At 33.1% G+C, this 20,835-nt stretch overlaps 1 protein-coding gene across 3 annotated transcripts in view; it reads right to left on the reverse strand.

Moving 5' to 3' along the window:
• Positions 1 to 1,409: 1,409 nt before the first annotated feature.
• The window catches only part of LOC136026434 (uncharacterized), a 63,303-nt gene continuing 43,877 nt past the window's right edge, over positions 1,410 to 20,835 (reverse strand). For 2 of the 3 annotated variants that reach the window (XM_065703021.1, XM_065703019.1), the window contains 4 exons: positions 15,583 to 16,101; positions 14,431 to 14,583; positions 12,738 to 12,885; positions 1,410 to 2,054 (listed from right to left, as the gene is read on the reverse strand). In XM_065703021.1, the coding sequence (XP_065559093.1) occupies positions 1,759 to 2,054; positions 12,738 to 12,885; positions 14,431 to 14,583; positions 15,583 to 16,101 (1,116 nt within the window). In that variant the 3' untranslated portion in view covers positions 1,410 to 1,758. Of the gene's footprint in view, positions 2,055 to 8,172; positions 9,310 to 12,737; positions 12,886 to 14,430; positions 14,584 to 15,582; positions 16,102 to 20,835 lie in introns of those variants that run through there. The other variant, XM_065703020.1, reaches the window with a different exon arrangement.

Below are 20,835 nucleotides of genomic sequence, written 5' to 3' on the forward strand. Positions count from 1 at the left end.
ATAATTGTTCTTCTTTGTAATTAGGTGTTAACGTCAGGGCAATGGCTAAGTGCTTGGAAGACATCATTGTTTATACCACTTATTAAGAGAGGAGACTGGAAGACTCATGAGAATTATTGTTTAATTGCACTTGTCCCTGCCTTAAGTAAGGTATTGGAGAAAATATTAGATATCAGGCATTCCAACTGGTTAAATAAAAACAATTTAATTTTCTACAATTTGGTTTTAGATTCTACAACTCTACAACATTATAATCAGGCAAAGCCTTGTTTTGGAGAGGAGGTTTATTTTAAGTTTAATTTACCGGCCATGATTCTACGTCGTTGGATTCAGCTTAGGGCGAATTGTCTTCCAATCTAGAACAGGCAAAACACGTTTGACAAAAAGAAATGATGGTTGGTCCTGATAGGCAACATGTTTGTCCCCTTTGTAAAGATTAGAATGAAGACTTGGATAATATTCTCTAGAAATGCCCAATGCTTTTGGATTTACGGGAATTTTTTTTTGCATGGGATTAATTTGATGCTTCCTGGTATCTGCAAAATAGTAACCCAACCACAATATTTAGAGTGGGAATGTATATAGACAAATCATTAATAAGCAGAAAAAGTTTTATATGATTAATTTCTTCTGTTGTTAGATTTGGCATTTTCGCGTTGTGTTCTATATTATGTACGTGTTTGTAATTCATACTGTTGTTTAGTTTCCTCGCTTCTTTGTTATTTATTTATATTTTTGTGTGTATATGGCCCATGGACTATTGAAATACACTTATCTATTTATCTGTGCTTCAGGGGCAATACCTATTACGGGGTTACTATAGGGAGCTTATGGTAGGCGCACCACTTTCCCTTTTTAGGTAATTTAAAGCACCAAAAAGCAAACCCTATAGGCATGTGTGTATTTTCCAGATTACTCCTTGTTTTCTGTGGTCGTCTTTGAAATATTTGTTTGATTTATAGTTTAAAACATTTTGTAAATGACGAATTATACTTACTTATGACACGACTGCCAGTCCATGGACTATTCTTTGCGGCTGAATGTGTATAGTTGAGCGGTTTGACCTATATTATCTGATAGATGAGTTGGGTTAAGGCCTCGTTCAAGTATTTATCAATATTATTTATTAAGTAGGAAAACAGTTTTCCTTTATCCTTCTGTCTTTCTTTTTTGTTTTTATATATCTTTTTATATTTGATATTTCATTTATTATTCATCATTATTATTTATTAAATTTCACATATTATTTATTATATACTATTTAATATTTATTATAGTTTATACTTTTTATATTCGGTTATGTGTTGGCCGTTTGTCTCTTTGTTTGTGCTGTTACATTTATGATTTATTTTTTACTACAATCAATAAAAATTTCCTATAAGTCTAAGTTTGTTAAATTAATTCAACAATTCGTTTTTAGTCCTTTTTTATTATCTCCACTTGTTATTGAAACGTAATACTTCGCTATTGACAGTACAAAACTAAAAATATAGAGGCCTTCCACCGAAATGTGGCTTAGAAGGTTTTTTTACTTAAGTTTGCTTGTTTGTGTCTGATAGGGGCACCTTTTGATTTAGACATAAACCAGTATTTTGCTTGATTTTCTCTTTCAATAGAAAAAAAACTATGAGCAGCAATGTTAACTCTACACCTTTGAATCATTAATGCAGTCCACTTTAATTCACTGTATATGCGATTTAAGGTAATTTAAGGTAATTAATCATCTTCACTCTCAACCTTGCTGTAAACTTGGTCCCTTCATGCTTCATCAACACATATTTCCAAACACTCCAACGTCCAACTTGTTACCCTGTGTAAGTTTGAACTATTAGCAACAATCTTCGCTTCATACTCCTTCTTGAAAAATGACATCAATTGTAAGGCTGTCATGCCTTGAACCAGAAACTTTCTCTTGATCGGTAAATGCTCAATTTTACCCCGCGGTATGATTTGCGAAAGCTTAAATCCTAGATGGTTGAGCTGAAATTCATTTATTCCTTCCAGGAAGCATTGTCTCTCATGATCTTGAGAATGATAAACACCAACAAACATGCCTATAACAAAAGCAATACAAAGCAGTAAGTTTTAACAAGATTATTGACCCAATGGCTGGGTTACAAAATGTTTTCTAAGAACGTTTTCTAAGAACGCTTTACAAAAACTACAGTTTTGTAGTCTGGTGTGCCCTAAAGCATGGAAAGAAAAAGGTTCTATTTCTCTTTCTTTTTTTTAGAGTTACTCAGGATAAGCAACTACAATTTTAAGAAAGCTGTAACCACTAAAAGTAAAAAGGTAAGAAAGTTGTTCAAGCAAAGTTTTTGAATGTATACATTAAATAAAAATGTCCTATTAGTCTCAGTTTGAGATATCAATATTTTTCCTTTTTTGTCCTTTCTTATTTTCTTCACTCGTTATTGTAACGTAATTAAATAAAAAACAAGTTTTTTCGGCTGAAAGTAAAGAGCATCATTAAAACTTAAAACGAACGAAAATTACTCAGTATATGAAAAGGGTTGTTCCTTTCTCACTTCCTCACCCCAACCCACTCTTCCTACTTTTCTTCACCTTTTATTCACTTTTCTTCACCTTCCTCGCCCCACTCTTTATACTAAATTTTAACTTTTTCTCAAAACTCTGCTTTTAAAACATTAATACAAAAACTTTAGCGCAACCTATATATTTGAAAATTGGTATAAAAATTCGATTCTTTTGATTATATTAGTATCAAAATTCCATTTTTAGAGTTTTGGTTTCTATTCAGCCGAGTCGCTTCTTGCTATTTGTTTTGGCTTTTGCTACAATTAACCATGATTTGATGCCCACAACTATTTGATTTTAGTTCAAACGGTTCAATACCACGAACTGTTTGACACTTTCCTATTGACACCACAAAACTAAAAATACACAAAAGTTCCACCAAATTGTGGGATAGAAGGGTTTTTGCTTAAGCTGGCTGGCTGGTGTTGGATAGGAGCTCCTTTTTATCTAGACATAGAGCAGTATTCGGATTGATTTCCTCTTTTATTAGAGTAAGAAACTATGAGCAACAACGTTCACTCTACACTTTTGAATCACTAGTTACCTTAACTCTAAGGTTTTCCGGCTAAAACTTAGTCCTGATCCCTTTTTTAATTGGAAATTCTGATTGAAATCTGTATTGAACAAAATAGCCTACATTTTCAAGGTTTTTAATTTTTGGGTTTAATACATGAAAAGCTATTAAGACTATAAGGAATACACATCGGTATATTTATGTATTCATATTTTTTCAATTAAGAGTAAATTAAGTTCTTCTCCTTAGAATGTATGCGGTCTGTCAGCCCTAATCATATTAATTTGTGCCCGTTTTGATTTGGACTCGGTTATTTATTATATTTTCTGTTCGTTTTGAGTTACATTTATTTATTGTCGGTGCTCTGTTGTAGTTTTACGCTTTGAAGATTATTTAACTTTATTTTTGCTCATTTTATTTAATGGAGTTCTTTTCTTTTTATTGAAAAACTTTAAGGGAAAAAAACTTTTAAAATGATTTCTTTTCGTTTGTCATTAACAAAATCTTAATTCACGGATAAACAAAATAATATTTAAAAGTCAAATAAAAGTTTTATTTGATTTAATGCAATTTTCATGCAAAAATTCTTTCAACTTTTCACCTTCATACGCTTAAGCTTAATAGTACAATTATCATAGTTGTAGTGGTAGTAGAAGGAGCAGTAGTAGCACTAATAATGTTTTATTAGTAGTAGTAGTGACAGTAGTAATAGATATATGGATGTCAGTAGTAGGATGTAAATGTTGACTTTTGGTCAGATGAAAATCCCTGTCATGATGCCTGGGAAGTTTCATCTTAAAACGGTAACCAATCCAAAAATATAACTAACACTCCATTTTGATAATCTGTGTGCACATAGTATGTTTTCATATAGTTCCAGTTTTACCTAAATATTTCCTCAGATGTTTTATTCCATTACCCTAAGCCTTCATAGTACACGCTACAGGATTGGTAGTTTTAACTTAGTTGGGGTTCCAATTACTATATACGCAGTCATTCTTGAGTTGCACCCTTTTGACAACTTGCAACAACATAGCGTGTTTGGATTTATTTCAACACTCTCGCCAATTCTCACCGAAAGGCATAACTAAATGTCCTTCGTCTTTTTGAAAAATAAAGGCTAAACGTGCCCTCCTTTCTCTGTAAACTATTATATATGAATAAAGAACGAGTTGCCTAACTTGCAGCCCTTGACCTGATGATTTAGGGGAGGGAGGGTTGACATCCCAAAAGGCATAATTACTGGAACATTCAACTATGCTGAGCAGCTTAGCTTTCAAAATTTTTTAATTGGACATGCTTTGGGAAACGACGAGCGTTAGGGGTGGGCTGGTTGCCTTCCAATAACTTCTGTATCTTAAAATAGGAGCTAAAACTTTTAAATTCAACATAAACGTTATTTGCCCTTGGGGCATAGCTTACAACCGCTGCTCCTGGGATTAGGTGGGTTTTTCAACTTTGGTGACATTGTTATACTATCTTTTGAATATCATCTCCAAATTTTGATTGAATGCACTTGTAAAAAGACATAAATAATATTCTTCTTGTTTTTGGTGTTTGCTTGTAAAAAAAAGGCGCAAGGGGGGGGGGGGAGCTTGCTGCCCCCTCCAATCATTTTTGAATCTTAAAAAGGGAAATATAACTTCGATTTCGAATTAAATGACCCCTTCCAAAGTGTAAATAACCTTTTCGTTCATTAAAACCTTATATACTTCCAGGGCGTAGTTTACCTTACCCCCGAGCTCTGAAGGGTTGTCTCAACCCCAGATGCATTTTTAGATGACATTTGGATTATTTTGAACAGAATGAATATTTCAGAATTTGATCGTATGCATTTGGGGAAACAAGGGTATTGAGGTGGGGGGTCTAGTTGTCCGTTTGTGATATTTGACTCTCAAAAAAGGAAATAGAACTTCAAATTTATAATTAAATTGGCCACCTCCAAAGTTTATACGACTACTGCTTCTATGAAAACCTTATATTCCCTGGGCCATAAAAATTCTCGTATATGAATAGTCACTAATTGCCATTTTCTTGTGCATGCATTACTCTAGATTAGTTATATTAAAAACCATTATTAATTTGGTTAGTTCTTACGAAGGTTTTGTCTTAGAATCTTTTTATAAAATACATTAGTTATTAATTTTTATATCCATTTTACAGTAAGATATATGACATACATTATTGTTTCGTATTGGTTAAAATCTATAGGAATGTCGTTCCAACAGGAAAAAATTCCCCAAATTCAGCGGAGAGGATGTATCTCCTTAATCCACTCTGGATTCACCCCTGTTGGGAAGTAGACATACATTTTTCAGACGGAAGAGGTAATTTTTTGTTGATAAATTTTCTATGAGGAGAAATTTCCATGATGAAGGAAATTTCTGGGTGGTAAAAGTTCCAGGATATATTTTACACTGAGTGAAGTTGCCACAAGTCGTGTACGAATTTCTCTAAATTAGTATTTCTTTTTCTTTGTCAACTCAATTTTACATGAGGAGATATTAAAGGAAATTGTCGGGGGGAGGGTACCAGGTGGGAGTTGTGTAGAGTATCTTCCCATAGGAGAGGGATTTTTCAAGGGAAAAATTTACCATGGAGGATTTTTTCACAGGAAAAATTCTCCAGAGGTAATTTTCTGTGGGAACAACGTTCTACAAGGGGGATGGTTGATTGTGGCAAAAAAATTCCATGTAGGAGGGTCTTTACGAGATGATTTTAAAAACAGTCTTTTCGAATGAAACATTTTTTAAATGAAGGTGCGCTAAGAAAAATTTGTAATCTGGAACCATCAGCGAATAATTTTTGGGAGGAGTTTACCGAGAATTGAATTGCCATAGAGGAATTTTCTTTGAAGTTGGGATTTTACGAGAAATATCTTTCCACTTAGGGTTTGTCTGCGGGGAGAAGGAACTTCCCATGAAGGGGGATCAGGATTTTTCTGCATTTTTAAAAAACGCTTAGATATTAAATAAAAAAGTTTTTTTATTTGAGAATAACAAGCAGCATCAGAACTTTAAATGAACAAAATTATTACTTTTGTAAGGGTGACTGCCCCCTCCTCTATACCTCACTGTTTCTGCTAATCTTTGACTTTTTGTCCCAATTCATTATGAGCGACTCCTGAAACACATGTTCTGCTTAAGTAGAATGATAAGTTTTTTAATGCTAAAAAAACTTTAGCTTAAAGAGGGACGTATCGAGGAGAGGGCAACCGCTTCATAAAAGCAATCTTTTCGGTTTGTCTTAGGACCTGATGCTGCTCCTCACTTTAAGATGAAAATACTAGTTTTTTTCTGTTTAATCTCATTTAAAAAACATTCTTTCACCTCCAAAATGTTGCAAACTTCGTTATTTTCTTATTCCATTTTGCGTAACTTTCATACAATGAAATATATACATATGTATGTACGACATATGTTTGTCGTACATACTTATGATATACATATGTATATCATATGTTTCATACATATGTGTTCATAAATCATTCTATCCACAATAAAATATTTTCCAGATTCTCTCGATTGAAAATACTGTCTATGGAAAACCCCTTTGCTTCCCAAGTATTCCCCAACGTGTAAACAAAGGTTGAATTTTAAGACTCATTGCATCGTACCAAGGGGATATGTGGTCATGCTCATTCCCAGATGTATAATTATTTGAATTACAACTATACTGCATCAAATGGCTATGTCAAAATTTTTTCATTTAATTGTTACTTTAAGATTTTTGGGAAGGTCTCTGGAAAGGTTGGCTTGATGTTCTATTTTTTTAATTTGTTACTTATTAAGAGCACTTAAATTTTTCAATTCTCGGATGAATGAACCCTCTTCGTGTTTTCTAAGACAATTAGTTTGGTGCGATCATCCCAAGAATAAAAAATCAGTTAGTAAACAAGCATCTGTGAAACGTATCTTCTGGCAAAAATTCAAAATTTAAAACAATAGTAGATAGATGTAGAGACATTGAGTCTGATTTATATCAAGATCAGTTTATTTTTCTGGATGTTTAAATGATTAAAAAAAAAAAAAAAAATGGTGGTTTCCGCAGGCTCGTAACTTTTGTTCAGTATTATTATACATAATGAATTCTATAAGTTTTTAATCAGTTTGATTATTTTGATGTACTAATTGTAATTGGTTGCTGCTGAGCCAAGCTGCTCTTTACTTATAGATGTGCTAGCACTGGTGTACTACCAACCAGTTCATGAATAAATAATTCCTAACGAGAGTAGAAACTAAGTTAAGCACTTAGTTCGAGCTTTAAATTATAAGAAAAAAGCAAACAGGAGTTCGGCAACTGTCGTATTCCTGCTTCTCTAAACGTATATGTTCTAATACTATTGCATTATTTGTGCTTTACTGCAAAAATATACAGTATAAATATTTTTTTTCACATTTATATTGGTAAAATGGTAATGTGTACTTGCATAAAAGCATGCTTTGCTACAAACTATAATGACTTTTTTTTTCATTTTTTGTTGATGTTTTGAAAAACTAAAGTACAGTGCTTATTATACAAATAGTTTTCAACAAAAAAAAGATGGTGTTGTATAACTTTTGCAGCTAGAGGTGGAAATTTTGAGTCTTAAATTTTCGGGAAGGAAGGGGAAATGAGGGCCGTAATAAGATTTTTTTAAGTTGGACATGAGTATCCAATATAGTTTTCAGGATTTCAGTAAGATTTGTTTCAGGATTTATTTGTTCATCAATATCAATAACTCCCAAGGTGGTTCAGGTTAACCCAGAGAGGTTCTTGGAAGACCCTATAAGGCTGGACTTTGACATAGCAACATTAGCACAGGGTCACAGTTCGCAAATAAGTTTCAAAATTTTTTAAATTGTTTAGATACAGAACAACTAAAATGCTGAATCAGTTTCACCTATAAATACTACTACTACTAATACTATACTTATTACTAATAATTGTTCACTGCATCATCAGGCGGCTTGAGGCCGACACAGCTAGGCACACTTCTCCTGAATCCCAACCCAGTCAAAGCCTCTCTCCTTTCATACTCCCTTGGTATTCCAATTACCCTTAAAACTTTTACTACGGCCTCCTTCTATCCCATCCAATACAACCTGCATCTCGTTTCACCCTAGATGATAGGCTAACAATCTGTTATGAACTTTTTAATTCTTCACCGCATCCAACGTCATTACAATTAATAAAATCCAGAAAAAAAATTAATGGAAAGCAATAGACAATATTAAAACTTAAAGGATTAATCTCAAAATTTAAAACATAACTGAAATAAAACGGTCATTAAATGTGTTTTATTGAATGAAAATCAAATAATAGTGGGCATCAAGCCATGGCTAATTGCAGGAAAAGCCAAGAAACATGGGGATGATTTTAAGATTAGTGACTATTATTTTGGTAACAAAATACACACTATCAGACTGGCATATCTGATCTTTTCTTAACCAGTAGCTGGTAAGAGTGTTTCCCAAAGTCCCGCGATGTCCCATTTAAATTGATGTAGTTTATTGAGAATGAAATCGTTTCTCTTTTTTTTGCAAGCATCCCTCTAGGGTTGGAGTCGTCTGAGTGGTTAAAAGTCTCCATTTTTGAGTTTCCAGATAATCAAATCATCGGTTGCTCCAGACAAAGTAGCAATTTTGCTTCAGAGTCTTCGATTATCACGTTTGTTGGCTATCCCAGAAGTGGTAGCAAAATTCATTAGAAGTTAGATTTCATTATTTTGACGTAACTTTCCAAATTTTGAGAGCGTGTTCTGTTATTACTCTTACGAAGATAATCATCATTTTGGTGCCTTCCCCCTGGTAACGAAAGAACAGAACCAGATAAAGATTCTTTCTACCAGCTGCTTAACAATGCTGCTAATATAATCTTTTAACACAATATTTTGGTGATTAATGGGTATAATAACACAAAGGATAGAAGTGACGCCCAAAACTCAGATACTCTATACTAGATAATTATGAGTGAACTGAGGAGATTGTTCCTTGAATAGTTAAGAACCTGTTGCGTTGTAGAATGCTGCTCTGATCACATGAGTGTGATAAGAAAGTGCCAATTAAAGCTGAAAACTGAGAGGAAATCCTGCAACAATAATACCAAGTTTGATGTTGAAAAGTTTCTTGACAATGCTCTATAGACAGTAAATGATCTTGAACAAGAAAGCATATTCACTGAACTGGAGCTCAGAGCTGGTAATGCAGAGAGCATAGATGGACTTTGCAGATTAATGCATTGAAGACATTGCCACCGAAGTAGTTGGATATAAGAAGCTTGGGAAAGAATTAAGGATTAGTGATTGCACTTTGCAGCTAATAAAGAAAAGTTGTTGGTAAATGTTTGATAAATCGTTTATTAAAACTTGTCTAATCTGCTTTGTAATCACCTCTAGTGTCATATATTGAAAAAAATGTAAAATTAGTACTATAGAGGCAAATAAGTCAGTAAATAGGGATAAGAGAGTATATATATATAAGAACATAGCAATAGAAGCTAGACAAGCTGCAGTTCGTGGAGTTAGTAGAAGTATGTACTTATTAACCAGAAACGATAGCATATAGCCAATAAAACGTCTTCCAATTTATCGAAGATGTAAATTTTAAGCTTCTGACCAGTCGAGAAAGGTGACAAAATGATGAAAACTTTTCAGCCTCCTTAAATGTCCATGTAAAATAAATTTTAACACGTTTAGTTTGGTTCTGGATTGGTTATGTCAACTGTAGAATTCTGGTTACCCTATTTTTCAATTGTTTTGAGTAAAATGGCTATTTAAAAATTTTAATCAGATATATTTTGGGACAAGAAAGCACGAAAGGGGCTAGTTGCCCTATGAACACTTTTCACTCTCAAAAATGGTACAAGAACTACCAAATTTAATCAAATGAGACTCCTCTCAAGTTTATACGACCACTCAATCCATAGAAACCTTATATACCCTCGCGGTATAACCTCGAGGTATCTCCGTGCTGTGGGGGATGCATCAATCAAAGAGATTTGTCATCTGATCTTCGGGCTATTTGTTACTAAATAGCTATTTCAAATTTTTATTGCATGTATTTTGGGAAAAAAGGCGTGAGGATGAGGGGGGCTTTTACCCTCTGATCTCTTTTGACTCTTAAAAAAAGGAATAGAACTTAGAATTTCTAATTGAATGAACCCCTTCCAAAGTATATACGACCGCTCCCTCATATTAAGTGCCTCTGGGGATAAATATTTTTACTTTGGAACAAGATATGACAAACAAGGTTTTTTTTATTGGGGGAAATCTAGCCAAGAAAGGGGAACAAAGGGTCGGCACTCATGATTTTGGAATATAATAACGAAATATTTTTTAAAGGGAGGGGTGGGGGTCATGCCAATATGGGAGGTCCTGGGTTAGTTCCCATGGTTTTTGAATCACTAGCATTGGGTAAGGCAATTATGACCACTTTTTAGGTTTATATGTTAATTTTTAACATAATAATAAACAAGTTTTTATATATAAAATAAAACAATTTATTCAATTTTGAATTACATAAGGTCTTATTTCATGAATGCAACATACATTCACACATTTCATATTCAGCTTTTTAATCTTAAATATTTACATATGTGAGAATTCGGAGTAACTACTTTGATTTTAAAATTGATTTTAAATCCACTGCCATTGATTAATAAAAAAAAAGATTTTTCTTGAAATGAAGCAATGTAAAAAAATTTAATTTTTAGTATAATAAACTTTTCAATAAATATAATAAAAGTTATCAAGAAATATTGAGTGACATTTTGATGTAACTTTGGGTTTATCTTTCTTTCCATTTTTGAAAAAAGTTAGAAAAGTTTCATCTAAAACATGCGTTTTGTTAATGGTAGGTAGTGTGAATTATACCTGCCGGGAATTTCAGTTTTCCACCCTGTCGCTGGGGGATTTTGTGTCACTAGTATGACAGAGCCTGCTGCTAGGGATTCATAGCGCTGGTTTCACTATATGATTCCATTTTTTAAGTTCCCAACCCTCCCTATCGCTAAGGATTATTGCAGCTAATACAATTCAACGTATTTTGTACCATTTGAATTTGGCTTGAAGTACTTTCAGGGCTCTATGATTGATGCGTCACTATATGATTTTGTGTATCTTACTCTACCTATTTTAACACCTTTTTTCTAATATAAGGGATTTAAAAATATTCACACAGGGAAAAACATTATTAAGGTACGATCCATTTTTACTTTTTACACTTCGTTCACAACAGACAATACGAAACTAGATTATATTCCAAGATATTACAGTGACCCTCTCATAGAATTAGAAACATCTGCTAAAATATATGAACACGCTGAACCACGGGTTGAAGCTTGCACGGAAAGAAGGTGGCGTCTAAATGGAGGATAAACATTGACACCACATAATTAATTTTCCCAAGTTGGAAAACTTACTTCACAGCAAAAACGGGTTTCTCACTCTGTCATACTGAAGTATGTATCCTAAATTAATTTTATGTTTATTTTAATTTTTTATTCCTTATCATTTGTTTCAAGAGTGTTATGTTTTATAAATGGATATTCACATATGCTGCCAAAGAACCCAACCTTACCAGGAACTTCAGGGGACAGCACTCCAAGAAGGCCCCCCTCGAACGAGCAAATGAGAGGACTAATTATATATATTTTTTGGGGTAGAAAAAGCTTGGCTTATGCAGCATCCTCTTAGGGTGTTATCCATTTTGGTTTTTGACCGTACTTTTTTTCATGGATTTGCATTTTTGGGACTGATAATCCTGAGTTTTTGACGTGTATTGAACCCTTTCCCCATATCATTCTACTGCAAAGTGTCTTTTTTGGATGATTTTAGAGCCATTCTCGACTCTCATAGATTGTAACACACATGAGACCCTTTTCCCCACCCCCATCCGAATTTATAGAGCTATTTTCTAATATTTTTATTCTTTTTTTTCACCTTGTCTTCCTGTCACTCCTTTCAAGCAAATTTGGACCACAAATGCTTTTCGTTTTGTGCTATTTCAGCCAGATTTATAGAGTTTATCTTAGAAAATTAGTCCTTCTAAGGTTTGAGAGTTTGACATTTTCTTTTGTTTTCTTTAGTTTCCTATGAGTTCTGTGTTTTTTGGATTGATCAGACTCAGAATTTAGGAGTTCATATTAAAACATATACCCTTCTAGAGCCTTTGAGTTTAAATGTAATTTTCACATTATTTTGATATTATCCACTCTCTGATCTTTTACTTTTGGATCGATCAAACTCATAATTTGGGTGCTAGTCTGAGACCACTAATTCTTCGGGACTCAGGCTTCACAAAGTTTTTTTGAGTGCCCTGTGCTCTCTCTCTCAATTTCAGACGGTTTTAAAGTTCATCTTTCTTTGAATTAGACCTTTTTGCTTTTTATTTTGGGGGTATTAATCGATTTGTTTGTTTTGGCAAGATTTTTTTTTAATTTCATTTTTTTTGCTTGTGTAAATTCCAAAAAGGAATTTCACGAGATTTTTTTTTAAATCCGTCGTTTTCAGTCAATTTAAGAAGGCTTAAGATCATCAATCTTTAAAGTAGGCTTTTTTGCAATTTATTTGAAGAGGTTTTATCGATTTGTTTAGATTAAAGGCAAATTTGAAAATATTTGAAAAAATTCCATCAGTTTCAGAAGCAAAAAATTCAAATTCAAGATAAAGATTAAAGACAAATCGATATTTGCTTAGGTTGTATACCTGAATTCTTCTTGTCTTTCGATTGCACCTCGATTTGAGATTGTAGTTTTGCAAGTTCCAGATGTTGTCTTTCTGCAAATGAGCACATTAAGCCCAAATGATGACGTGTTGATTCTTCTTCATGTTTTTCAATTGTATGTTGCGTCCCCTAAAAATGCAAATGGTTCAACCAAAAAATGCAAGCAAGACTTCAATTCAATTTCAATATTATGACAATAATTTCTAAAAAAAGATCACCAATAAAAATCACTTAAAAGACTTCCCCCTACTGTAGTGAGTAAATAAAATTTTTAATGAGTCATAAAACTTAGCAGTAAGAAGAGAGGGTACCTTTTAAACGAATTCCGAATGTAATAATTGCTACTATCACAAATTTCCCCCAGCCAACCCCCTGCCTCCTAATGGCACCGTATATAAGATTAGGCAGCAACCACAATCAGCTAATTTACTATCTTTCTCTTGATGGCGAGGAAAGAGTTATACAGTTATCGTTCAATGAGCTATGATCTCTAGCTCAGGACCACCCAATGTGGTGGTCAACCATTCCTGTCATATGCCTCCCTCAGGACCACCCAATGTGGTGGTCAACCATTCCTGTCATATGCCTCCCTAGTACGAGGCAGATCTAACTCTATTTAAGTAGGTAATTTACCATAATTTGTTTTGGATTGGCTGAATTTGGCCTGATACACAACTATTGATGAGCCCAAACCGAAAATATACAATTTTTATTAAAAACATTTCTAAGGACTTAATTCTTTACAGAGAGCAAGTTACAGCCTTTAGAGAAGTTTTCTTCAAAGTAAAACCTTGAAAAAGGTTTTTGTTGGGGGGGGGATCTTACAAAAAAACTTTGGGACGTATGAAAACAAAAAAGGAAATAATAAATGAAAAAGCAAAAATCAAATAAGTGAAAAAATGAGGATTTTTTAGCCTGTAGCAAAATATGAAAAACAAGCAAATATTTCGACAAGGACCTCCACCAAGTCATCCTCAGTGCTAAAAAAAATAAGAAAGAGGAAAAAGAAAAAAAAGAAACAAAGAAGAAACAAAAACAAAATCTAACCTTATTAAATGAATGGTAGGAGAGGAAAAAAGACACTCAAAGGGTGTCTTTTAAACAAGTATAGTTTAATTTAGAATGTTCTCTCTTTTATTAGACCAACTGCTTTAAACTCTTGTACATTCTGCGAGGGGATGATTGAGAATAAGATCTTCTCATTGATACTATGCATCTCGAGCAAGTTCCTCAAAATTTAATGACACAATATGGGACCGCTATCCAGATCTTCAGTAGTTAGTCAAACAAATAATCAACAACTGTCACAAATCACAAAAAGGCTTTCTTTTTGCTTTTCACGTTTGGAATCGGGTTCTTGCTTGAAACTATCATCCACTGCCCACACACAACTTAAGGCCCAACTGGGACAACTGGCCCAAGCAATTTAGAGTTTGTTGGTTATCAGAAAGGGCTTATAAGTAGCTTAACGGTAATTTTAGTAGGGAAAATAAGAAGGAAGAGAAAACCAATTTAAATTAGAAAACCAAATTAGAAGAAAACCAAACCAATTAGAAGAAGAAAAAACAATCTGGAAATTTTACATTTCATTTAGATTTAAGTTAGATTAAATTAGATTAATATTACAAAGTCTGAAGTGTGTGAGAACTACATTTGTGTCTGCATCTACATTACCTTGAATTCACATTCGACTTTTTCAAAGCTGCAGTTCACAGTCAAAGCTGAGCATGACTCTTTAATATGAGTTTCTATACCTTCTTTAGTGAGGCCTGCAGTTCCACAGCCATGGGGACAAGCAATGGAAGTAAGAGGGTGTTTTCCATTGTCCTAAAAATAAAAAAGTTTACAAAGGTGTCTTTAGATGTAAAAAAATGTGTTCAATAGACCTTTTCCAGTTATGGATGTGAACATTGTCAAAAAAAATCTTTGATTAACAATATTTAAAATATATTTTTCCCTTTGCTACAGGAGACAATATAATTAGACATTATATCACCATTATGGTAAGACATAAAGTAAATTTAAAACAAATTATCTGTTTCTAAAATAAAATTTTTCGTTTACATAACTTTGAAACTAAATATTAAATTAAAATACAAACTTAAAAACTGCCTCTACTTTCTGTTATTGAATTTGAATAAAACAGTCTGAAAATCAACCTCAATTTCTACTATATATACCCTTTCTTAGAACCATCTAAATAACAAGCAAATAAGCTAATTTGTCAAATAGTGCAAGTTATTAGCATTCTAGTGTAACCATTTAAGTTGTAGAGCATTGTTGAGAACTCAGGTTCAGCTCTAAGACAAGGTCTGTGGTTGACTGACCTTAGAAACATACAGGAATATAGAATTGTTTCATTTAATTTAGAGAACGTCTGCAAAGAAATAAAAATCAATAAAGTCTATTTCACGAAGTTAGGTACTATAAAAGCCTATTCAAAATCTTAAAATCATTTCAATGCAGTTTAGATACTCATAAAAAATATTTTTAGTCCGTCTAAGACACTATTTATTGATTACCAAAAACTAAAACAAATGTTGGTGAATTTTACAAACATTATAAAGAACACATGAGAAAATTTGAAAATTTAGCAAGGATTAAGGCCAAAAGATAGTGGCAATTTTCTTCGAAAAACTATTTTTTTTTTATCTATTTCGAATGACTGAATGTTTAATAATAACACATCTAAATAGTTAATGTACTTGAAAATAGTCTTATTCAGTCGAAATCGAAGTAAAACCTGATTATTTTCAAGGAAAATTAACGAAAAAATTAATAGAATTATGGCCTAACAACAACAAAGAGAGAGAAAAAATAACTCACTGGGATTTCTTTTGAGCTACCTAATGGGTCGTCAGTTGCCACAGTCTGTTTGTTTAAACATTCTGATGCAGCTATTAATAGAATGTTGTCAGTATGCTCTTGCAACGCATCCATGGAAATAGGGGACTCCACTGTGCCTTGATGTTCAACATGAAGTATATCAGTAACAAGGGTGTCTTGAATAAATTCAGGGGTAACAACTGGCTCATCCATGCGTTTCCGTGGGCTTGCTTTTGCAACAAATTCTATAGTACCACCTGGTTTTTCAGGAGACGAACAAGAGAATATGTTGAGCTGGGCAGGAGGTTTCTGCAGTTCAAGCAGTCCATTGGTGTTTGAATAAGAGCCACATCCAACAAAGTTTTGATTTTCTGTTGAAACATTGGCAGTCTTGACTGTATTCTCCTCTATATTTGCAGCCAGAACAGGGTTTTTAACCAGAATTGCAACAAATTTTTCAAGTTTTTCCTCTATTTTATCTAATTGGGCAGCCGACCTCTCAAAAAGGTCTCTTTTAAACTGAAATAGAGAAACAATTCTTAAGGAAAAATAACACATAGCAGCCATACATATTAAATTAGGAAAGATCCTTTAATAAGAATAAATAGAAAAATCTTAATGCGTGACATCCTACCAATGCAGTCATTAAAATATGTCTACCCATTACTTAAGAAATATCCATTAGAAACCAGGGCATCTACTTTTTGAGGGGGGGGGCAGAATCAAATTATTTAATATTTTTGCCAAGAGTAGAAAAATATGCTTTTAGAAGCGAGCCATATCCAAAAACCAACTTCTTCACCATCTTCCAATTCACTGCGTATTTGCCTGAATAGAAACTTGAATGATATCTGTTTTTAGTTTAAAAGCACGTTGATACAAAATGTTATAATTTTTACAAAATGTATGTAAAAATGTAAAAATAAAAAAAATGTTAACAAAATGTAAATGTAAAAATAACAAAATGTTATACAAAATGTTTAAAACAGCTTTTCTTTTCCCTTTTTAAGAATCTTCTACAAGCAACTTAAATCCTTATTGTTTGCTGCAAAGATTTGCCAGAAATCCATTCCAGTAGACCTTCAGATGAGTCATTTAGCCAGCAGTTGTTAATTTAGAGTTGGGTTCAATTAAAATATTGTGTCTGAAAATTTTTGATGCAGTTTTACTGCATTAGCTTGCTTTTCTTTTTGGATCATGATTATCATTAAAATCATAAATGAATTTTTTGAAGATGTATTGTAAATTTAATTCTTTATTCACGATAATCCTTCTTCCGAGTGAGTCCTATCCAAAAAATCTCTTTGTTTATCTAAACACTAATTTTAGAAAAGTTAAAATTTTAAAGTATAAATTTGTGCTGTTTATAAAAAGATGGTGAAAACAATGCTCCGTGTACAAAATCTTTATATATATCAGCAAAAAATAGCTCCTTACAGTCTAGGACTGTAGTGAATGATTATTGAATATTGGGAGAAAAACTTTGTTTTGGCTGGGACAATCTTTTGTTTTCGTCCTAGAAAAAGCGTCTGTGCGGTCAATTCTAACGTACAATTTTATGCAACTAACCATTTGACAAGACCAATCAAAGCAGCTAGGACAAAAAGCATTGAAAAACGCATGCATTGATAATAAACAAAATGAAGAAAAAAAATTTTACTTGTAAAAGATTCGCGAAAGTGACAATTACAACTGGCCAATAACAAAAGTGAAGAAAAAAAATATGAAGTTGCGGGTTGTCAAGAGGGTGTAATTAGGAATGACAAACTATTTTAATTTGGAGCTTTCAGAAAATAATAGGCGAAATGATCAATTGACAAAAAAGGTAATACTTGCACGCTACAACTACCACTACTACTACAAATTATAATCCAACCAAGCAAAACAAATCACGTACATTCTTAACCATTCTAGATACAGGAGACTTTGAAATGCCAGTTGACAAAATACTGTCAAATTTAATTTTAATTTCAAATTAGTCAATTTTCTCAGAACGTTTTAACTCGTTGAAATAGATAAAAAAAGCAAGGACATTCGTTCTTAATCTTCTAGTAAAAAAAAAATAAAACAAAAGAAAAAAAATGAGTATTTACTATAAGACCCCCAGGGACAATTGTTAAAACAATTTTGGTCTTATTAAGTTGTGCTTATTACAAATTGACTGCCTTTTTAGAATAAATTAGACTGAGTGCAACATTTTAAACTCCTCTGATTATTTCAAAGGCTTTGAACGAACTTCCACTTTTCTAATTTACTTGATTTGAAAGACTCAACTTTTCAAGTTCAAATTTACTAAATGGATTTACTAATTATTTCTACGCCTAAAAAATTGAAGATGATTGGTTTAAATTTAAGGTCATTGTTTTATATTCCAATCATTAGAATCGTCTTATTACAATAGCTCTTGCAAAAATAACTCTTACGTACACATGAATAATTAAAAGATACAATAGCCATTCGATTGTTGAAATTTGATTAAAATAATATATTTAAAATTAAAAATCTGGCTAGATCCAAATCTAATCAACTCAAACAAAACAATTTAAGTGAGCCCCGTTTTTTCCGCTTTGTGTTAAACTATGTTTTTATTTAGAGCACAATTTTAATCCAAATGCGAAACCCTAAATTCAGGTATTATAATATTTAACACATGTCTATTTCTTACCGTATTTTAGTCCTTAAATTTTTGGCCACCTCTACAAGTGTCACCATCATCTTCTGTTGCCAAACAGTGTTGTTAACTTTATCTTATAAGATAACTTTATGTTATGATTTTATGTTATGATTGTTATGATTTTGATGATGTTATGGTTGATATGATGTTATGATGATGATATGATTGCTATGATGGTATGATTTTAGATTTTCTGAACAATGAGTAATTGGCTTTACATCAACTTTAGATGTCCGTATCATAAAGTCAGTTCTAGATCGAGAAACATGAGAGCTTAACAATTCGGGGTGACATTAAAAAACATTGTCAAAGTTAGATATTCGAGCATTTGCAAAAAAGATATGATTTTCTATTGCAAAAATATAACAAGCTATAATTTTTATTTTAATGTATTCGCACTTTTTTTATTTAAAAGCCAATTGTGAAGCATTTTAAATTAGTCCAACGAGAAACCAAAAACAATATCTTACAGTTGAAAAACCGATCTTACAATATCTTACAATTGAATACTTGAATGACCAAATTGTACAATATTGGACTTAACTTGTGAAGAACTATTATACGGAGTAGGGTATCCCTAAGAACCTATCTGATGATTCGTAAATAACAGGGTCCAACTTATAAATTAATACAGAAACAAGAGCTAAAAGCTCATGTGGCACTTGTGCCGAGGTTGGAAGAGCCAAAAGCTCATATGGCATGCTCTCTATTAAAATTCTAAGGATCATTAGATTGATTTAAAAATCAGAGGCTTAATGGTGGTCAGGATTTAAAATAAGAGCTCTGAGGCACGAGATCCTTCTAAACATCAAAATTCATTAAGATCCGATCACCCGTTTGTAAGTTAATAATACCTCACTTTTTCTAGTTTTTCGTCTCCCTTCAGCCCCCCCCCCCAGATGGTCGAATTGGAAAAAAAGACTGTTATCAAGTCAATTTGTGTAGGTCCCTGACACACCTACCAATTTCCATGGTCCTAGCAGGTCCAGAAAAACCGAACCCGCCAAAGTAATGGACACCCCAAACTCCCCCAAAGAGAGTGGATCCAGTCTGGTTACATTAATCACTTATTTAAGACATGTGGTTAATCTTCCCGATAAATTTTATGCCAATCTCTCCCCTCTAAGCGTTTTCCAAGATTTATGGTTTCCCTCTCCAACTCCCCCCTATGTCACCAGATATGGTCGAGATTTAAAATAAGAAAATAAAATTTAAAATTTCATTAAGACCCGGTCAACCATTCGTACGTTAAGAATACCTTAATTTTTCTAATTTTTAAGAATTAACACCCCTCCCCCCGCCAACTCCCCCAAAGAGAGCAGATTCAGTCCAGTTATGTCGATCAAGTATCTAGGAGTTGCGCTTAATCGTCCCACCAAGTTTCATCTCAATCTCTCAACTCTAAGTGTTTTCTAAGATTTCCCGTCTCTCCCGCCAACTCCCACAATATCACCGGATATGGTCAGCATTTGAAATAAGAGCTCTAAAACACAAGGTCCTTCTAAATATCAAATTTCATTAAGATCCAATCACCCATTCGTAACTTAAAAATACCGCATTTTTTCAATTTTTCCTCTCCTTCCAGCCTCTCAGACATTCAATTCGGGGAAAGGACTGTTATCAAGTCAATTTGACGAAGTTCCAGCTAAGCTTATCAATTTTGATCTTCCTAGCAAGCTTAAAAGCACCGAACTCGCCAAAGCACTGAAAATCCCCCCTTGACTCCCTCAAAGAGAGCAAATAAGGTCCGGTTATTTCAATCACGTATCTGGGACTTGTGCTTATTCTTCCTGCCAAGTCTCACAACGATTTCTCCACTCTAAGTGTTTTCCAAGATTTCCAGTTTCCCCCTCCAACTCCCCCAAATGTTGGAATTCAAAATAAGAGTTCTGAAGTACGAGATCCTTCTAAATTTTAAATTTCAGTAAGATACAATCACCCGTTCGTAAGCTAAAATACCTCGTTTTCTCTAATTTTTCCGAATTAACCATCCTTCCACTCCCCCCTCCCAGGTAGTTAAATCGGAGAAGAGACTATTTTTAATTTAATTTGGTCTGACACCTAACACGCCTGCTAAATCTCATCGTCCTAGCTTACCTTGAAGTGCCCGAACTAGTAAAACTGGAACCGACCGACAGACAGACTGACAGAAACTGCGATCGCTATATGCCACTTGGTAAATACCAAGTGCCATAAAAATAGATATTAAAAGTAGACTAGTGGTATTTCAGGTCATATGTCCTTAGCAGACTGATGCCAACAAAATTTCATAAAGCTAAAACATATTTAATATTTTTAATTTAATAGAATTTGATGGATCAATCACTAATTAAATCAATCACTAATTAAAAGCAAAATCTGTTTACTTACAGCTGTGTCACTCTCCATTACGTCCTCAATGCCTATAACTGTATTTATTAAATTTATGAAAATGCTACTTCAAAAATTTCATACTTTAAAATTCCAAACTTTCAAAAATTATTCTAATGATACAATAAACAAGTAAAGGAAAATGAATTCAAGAATTTTAATAATAAATGAAAATCCAAAGAAAATGGGAGAGGTGCTGACCATTTTGA

Source organism: Artemia franciscana, chromosome 4 (assembly GCF_032884065.1).
Source record: "Artemia franciscana chromosome 4, ASM3288406v1, whole genome shotgun sequence".
Classification (NCBI taxonomy): Eukaryota; Metazoa; Arthropoda; class Branchiopoda; order Anostraca; family Artemiidae; genus Artemia; species Artemia franciscana.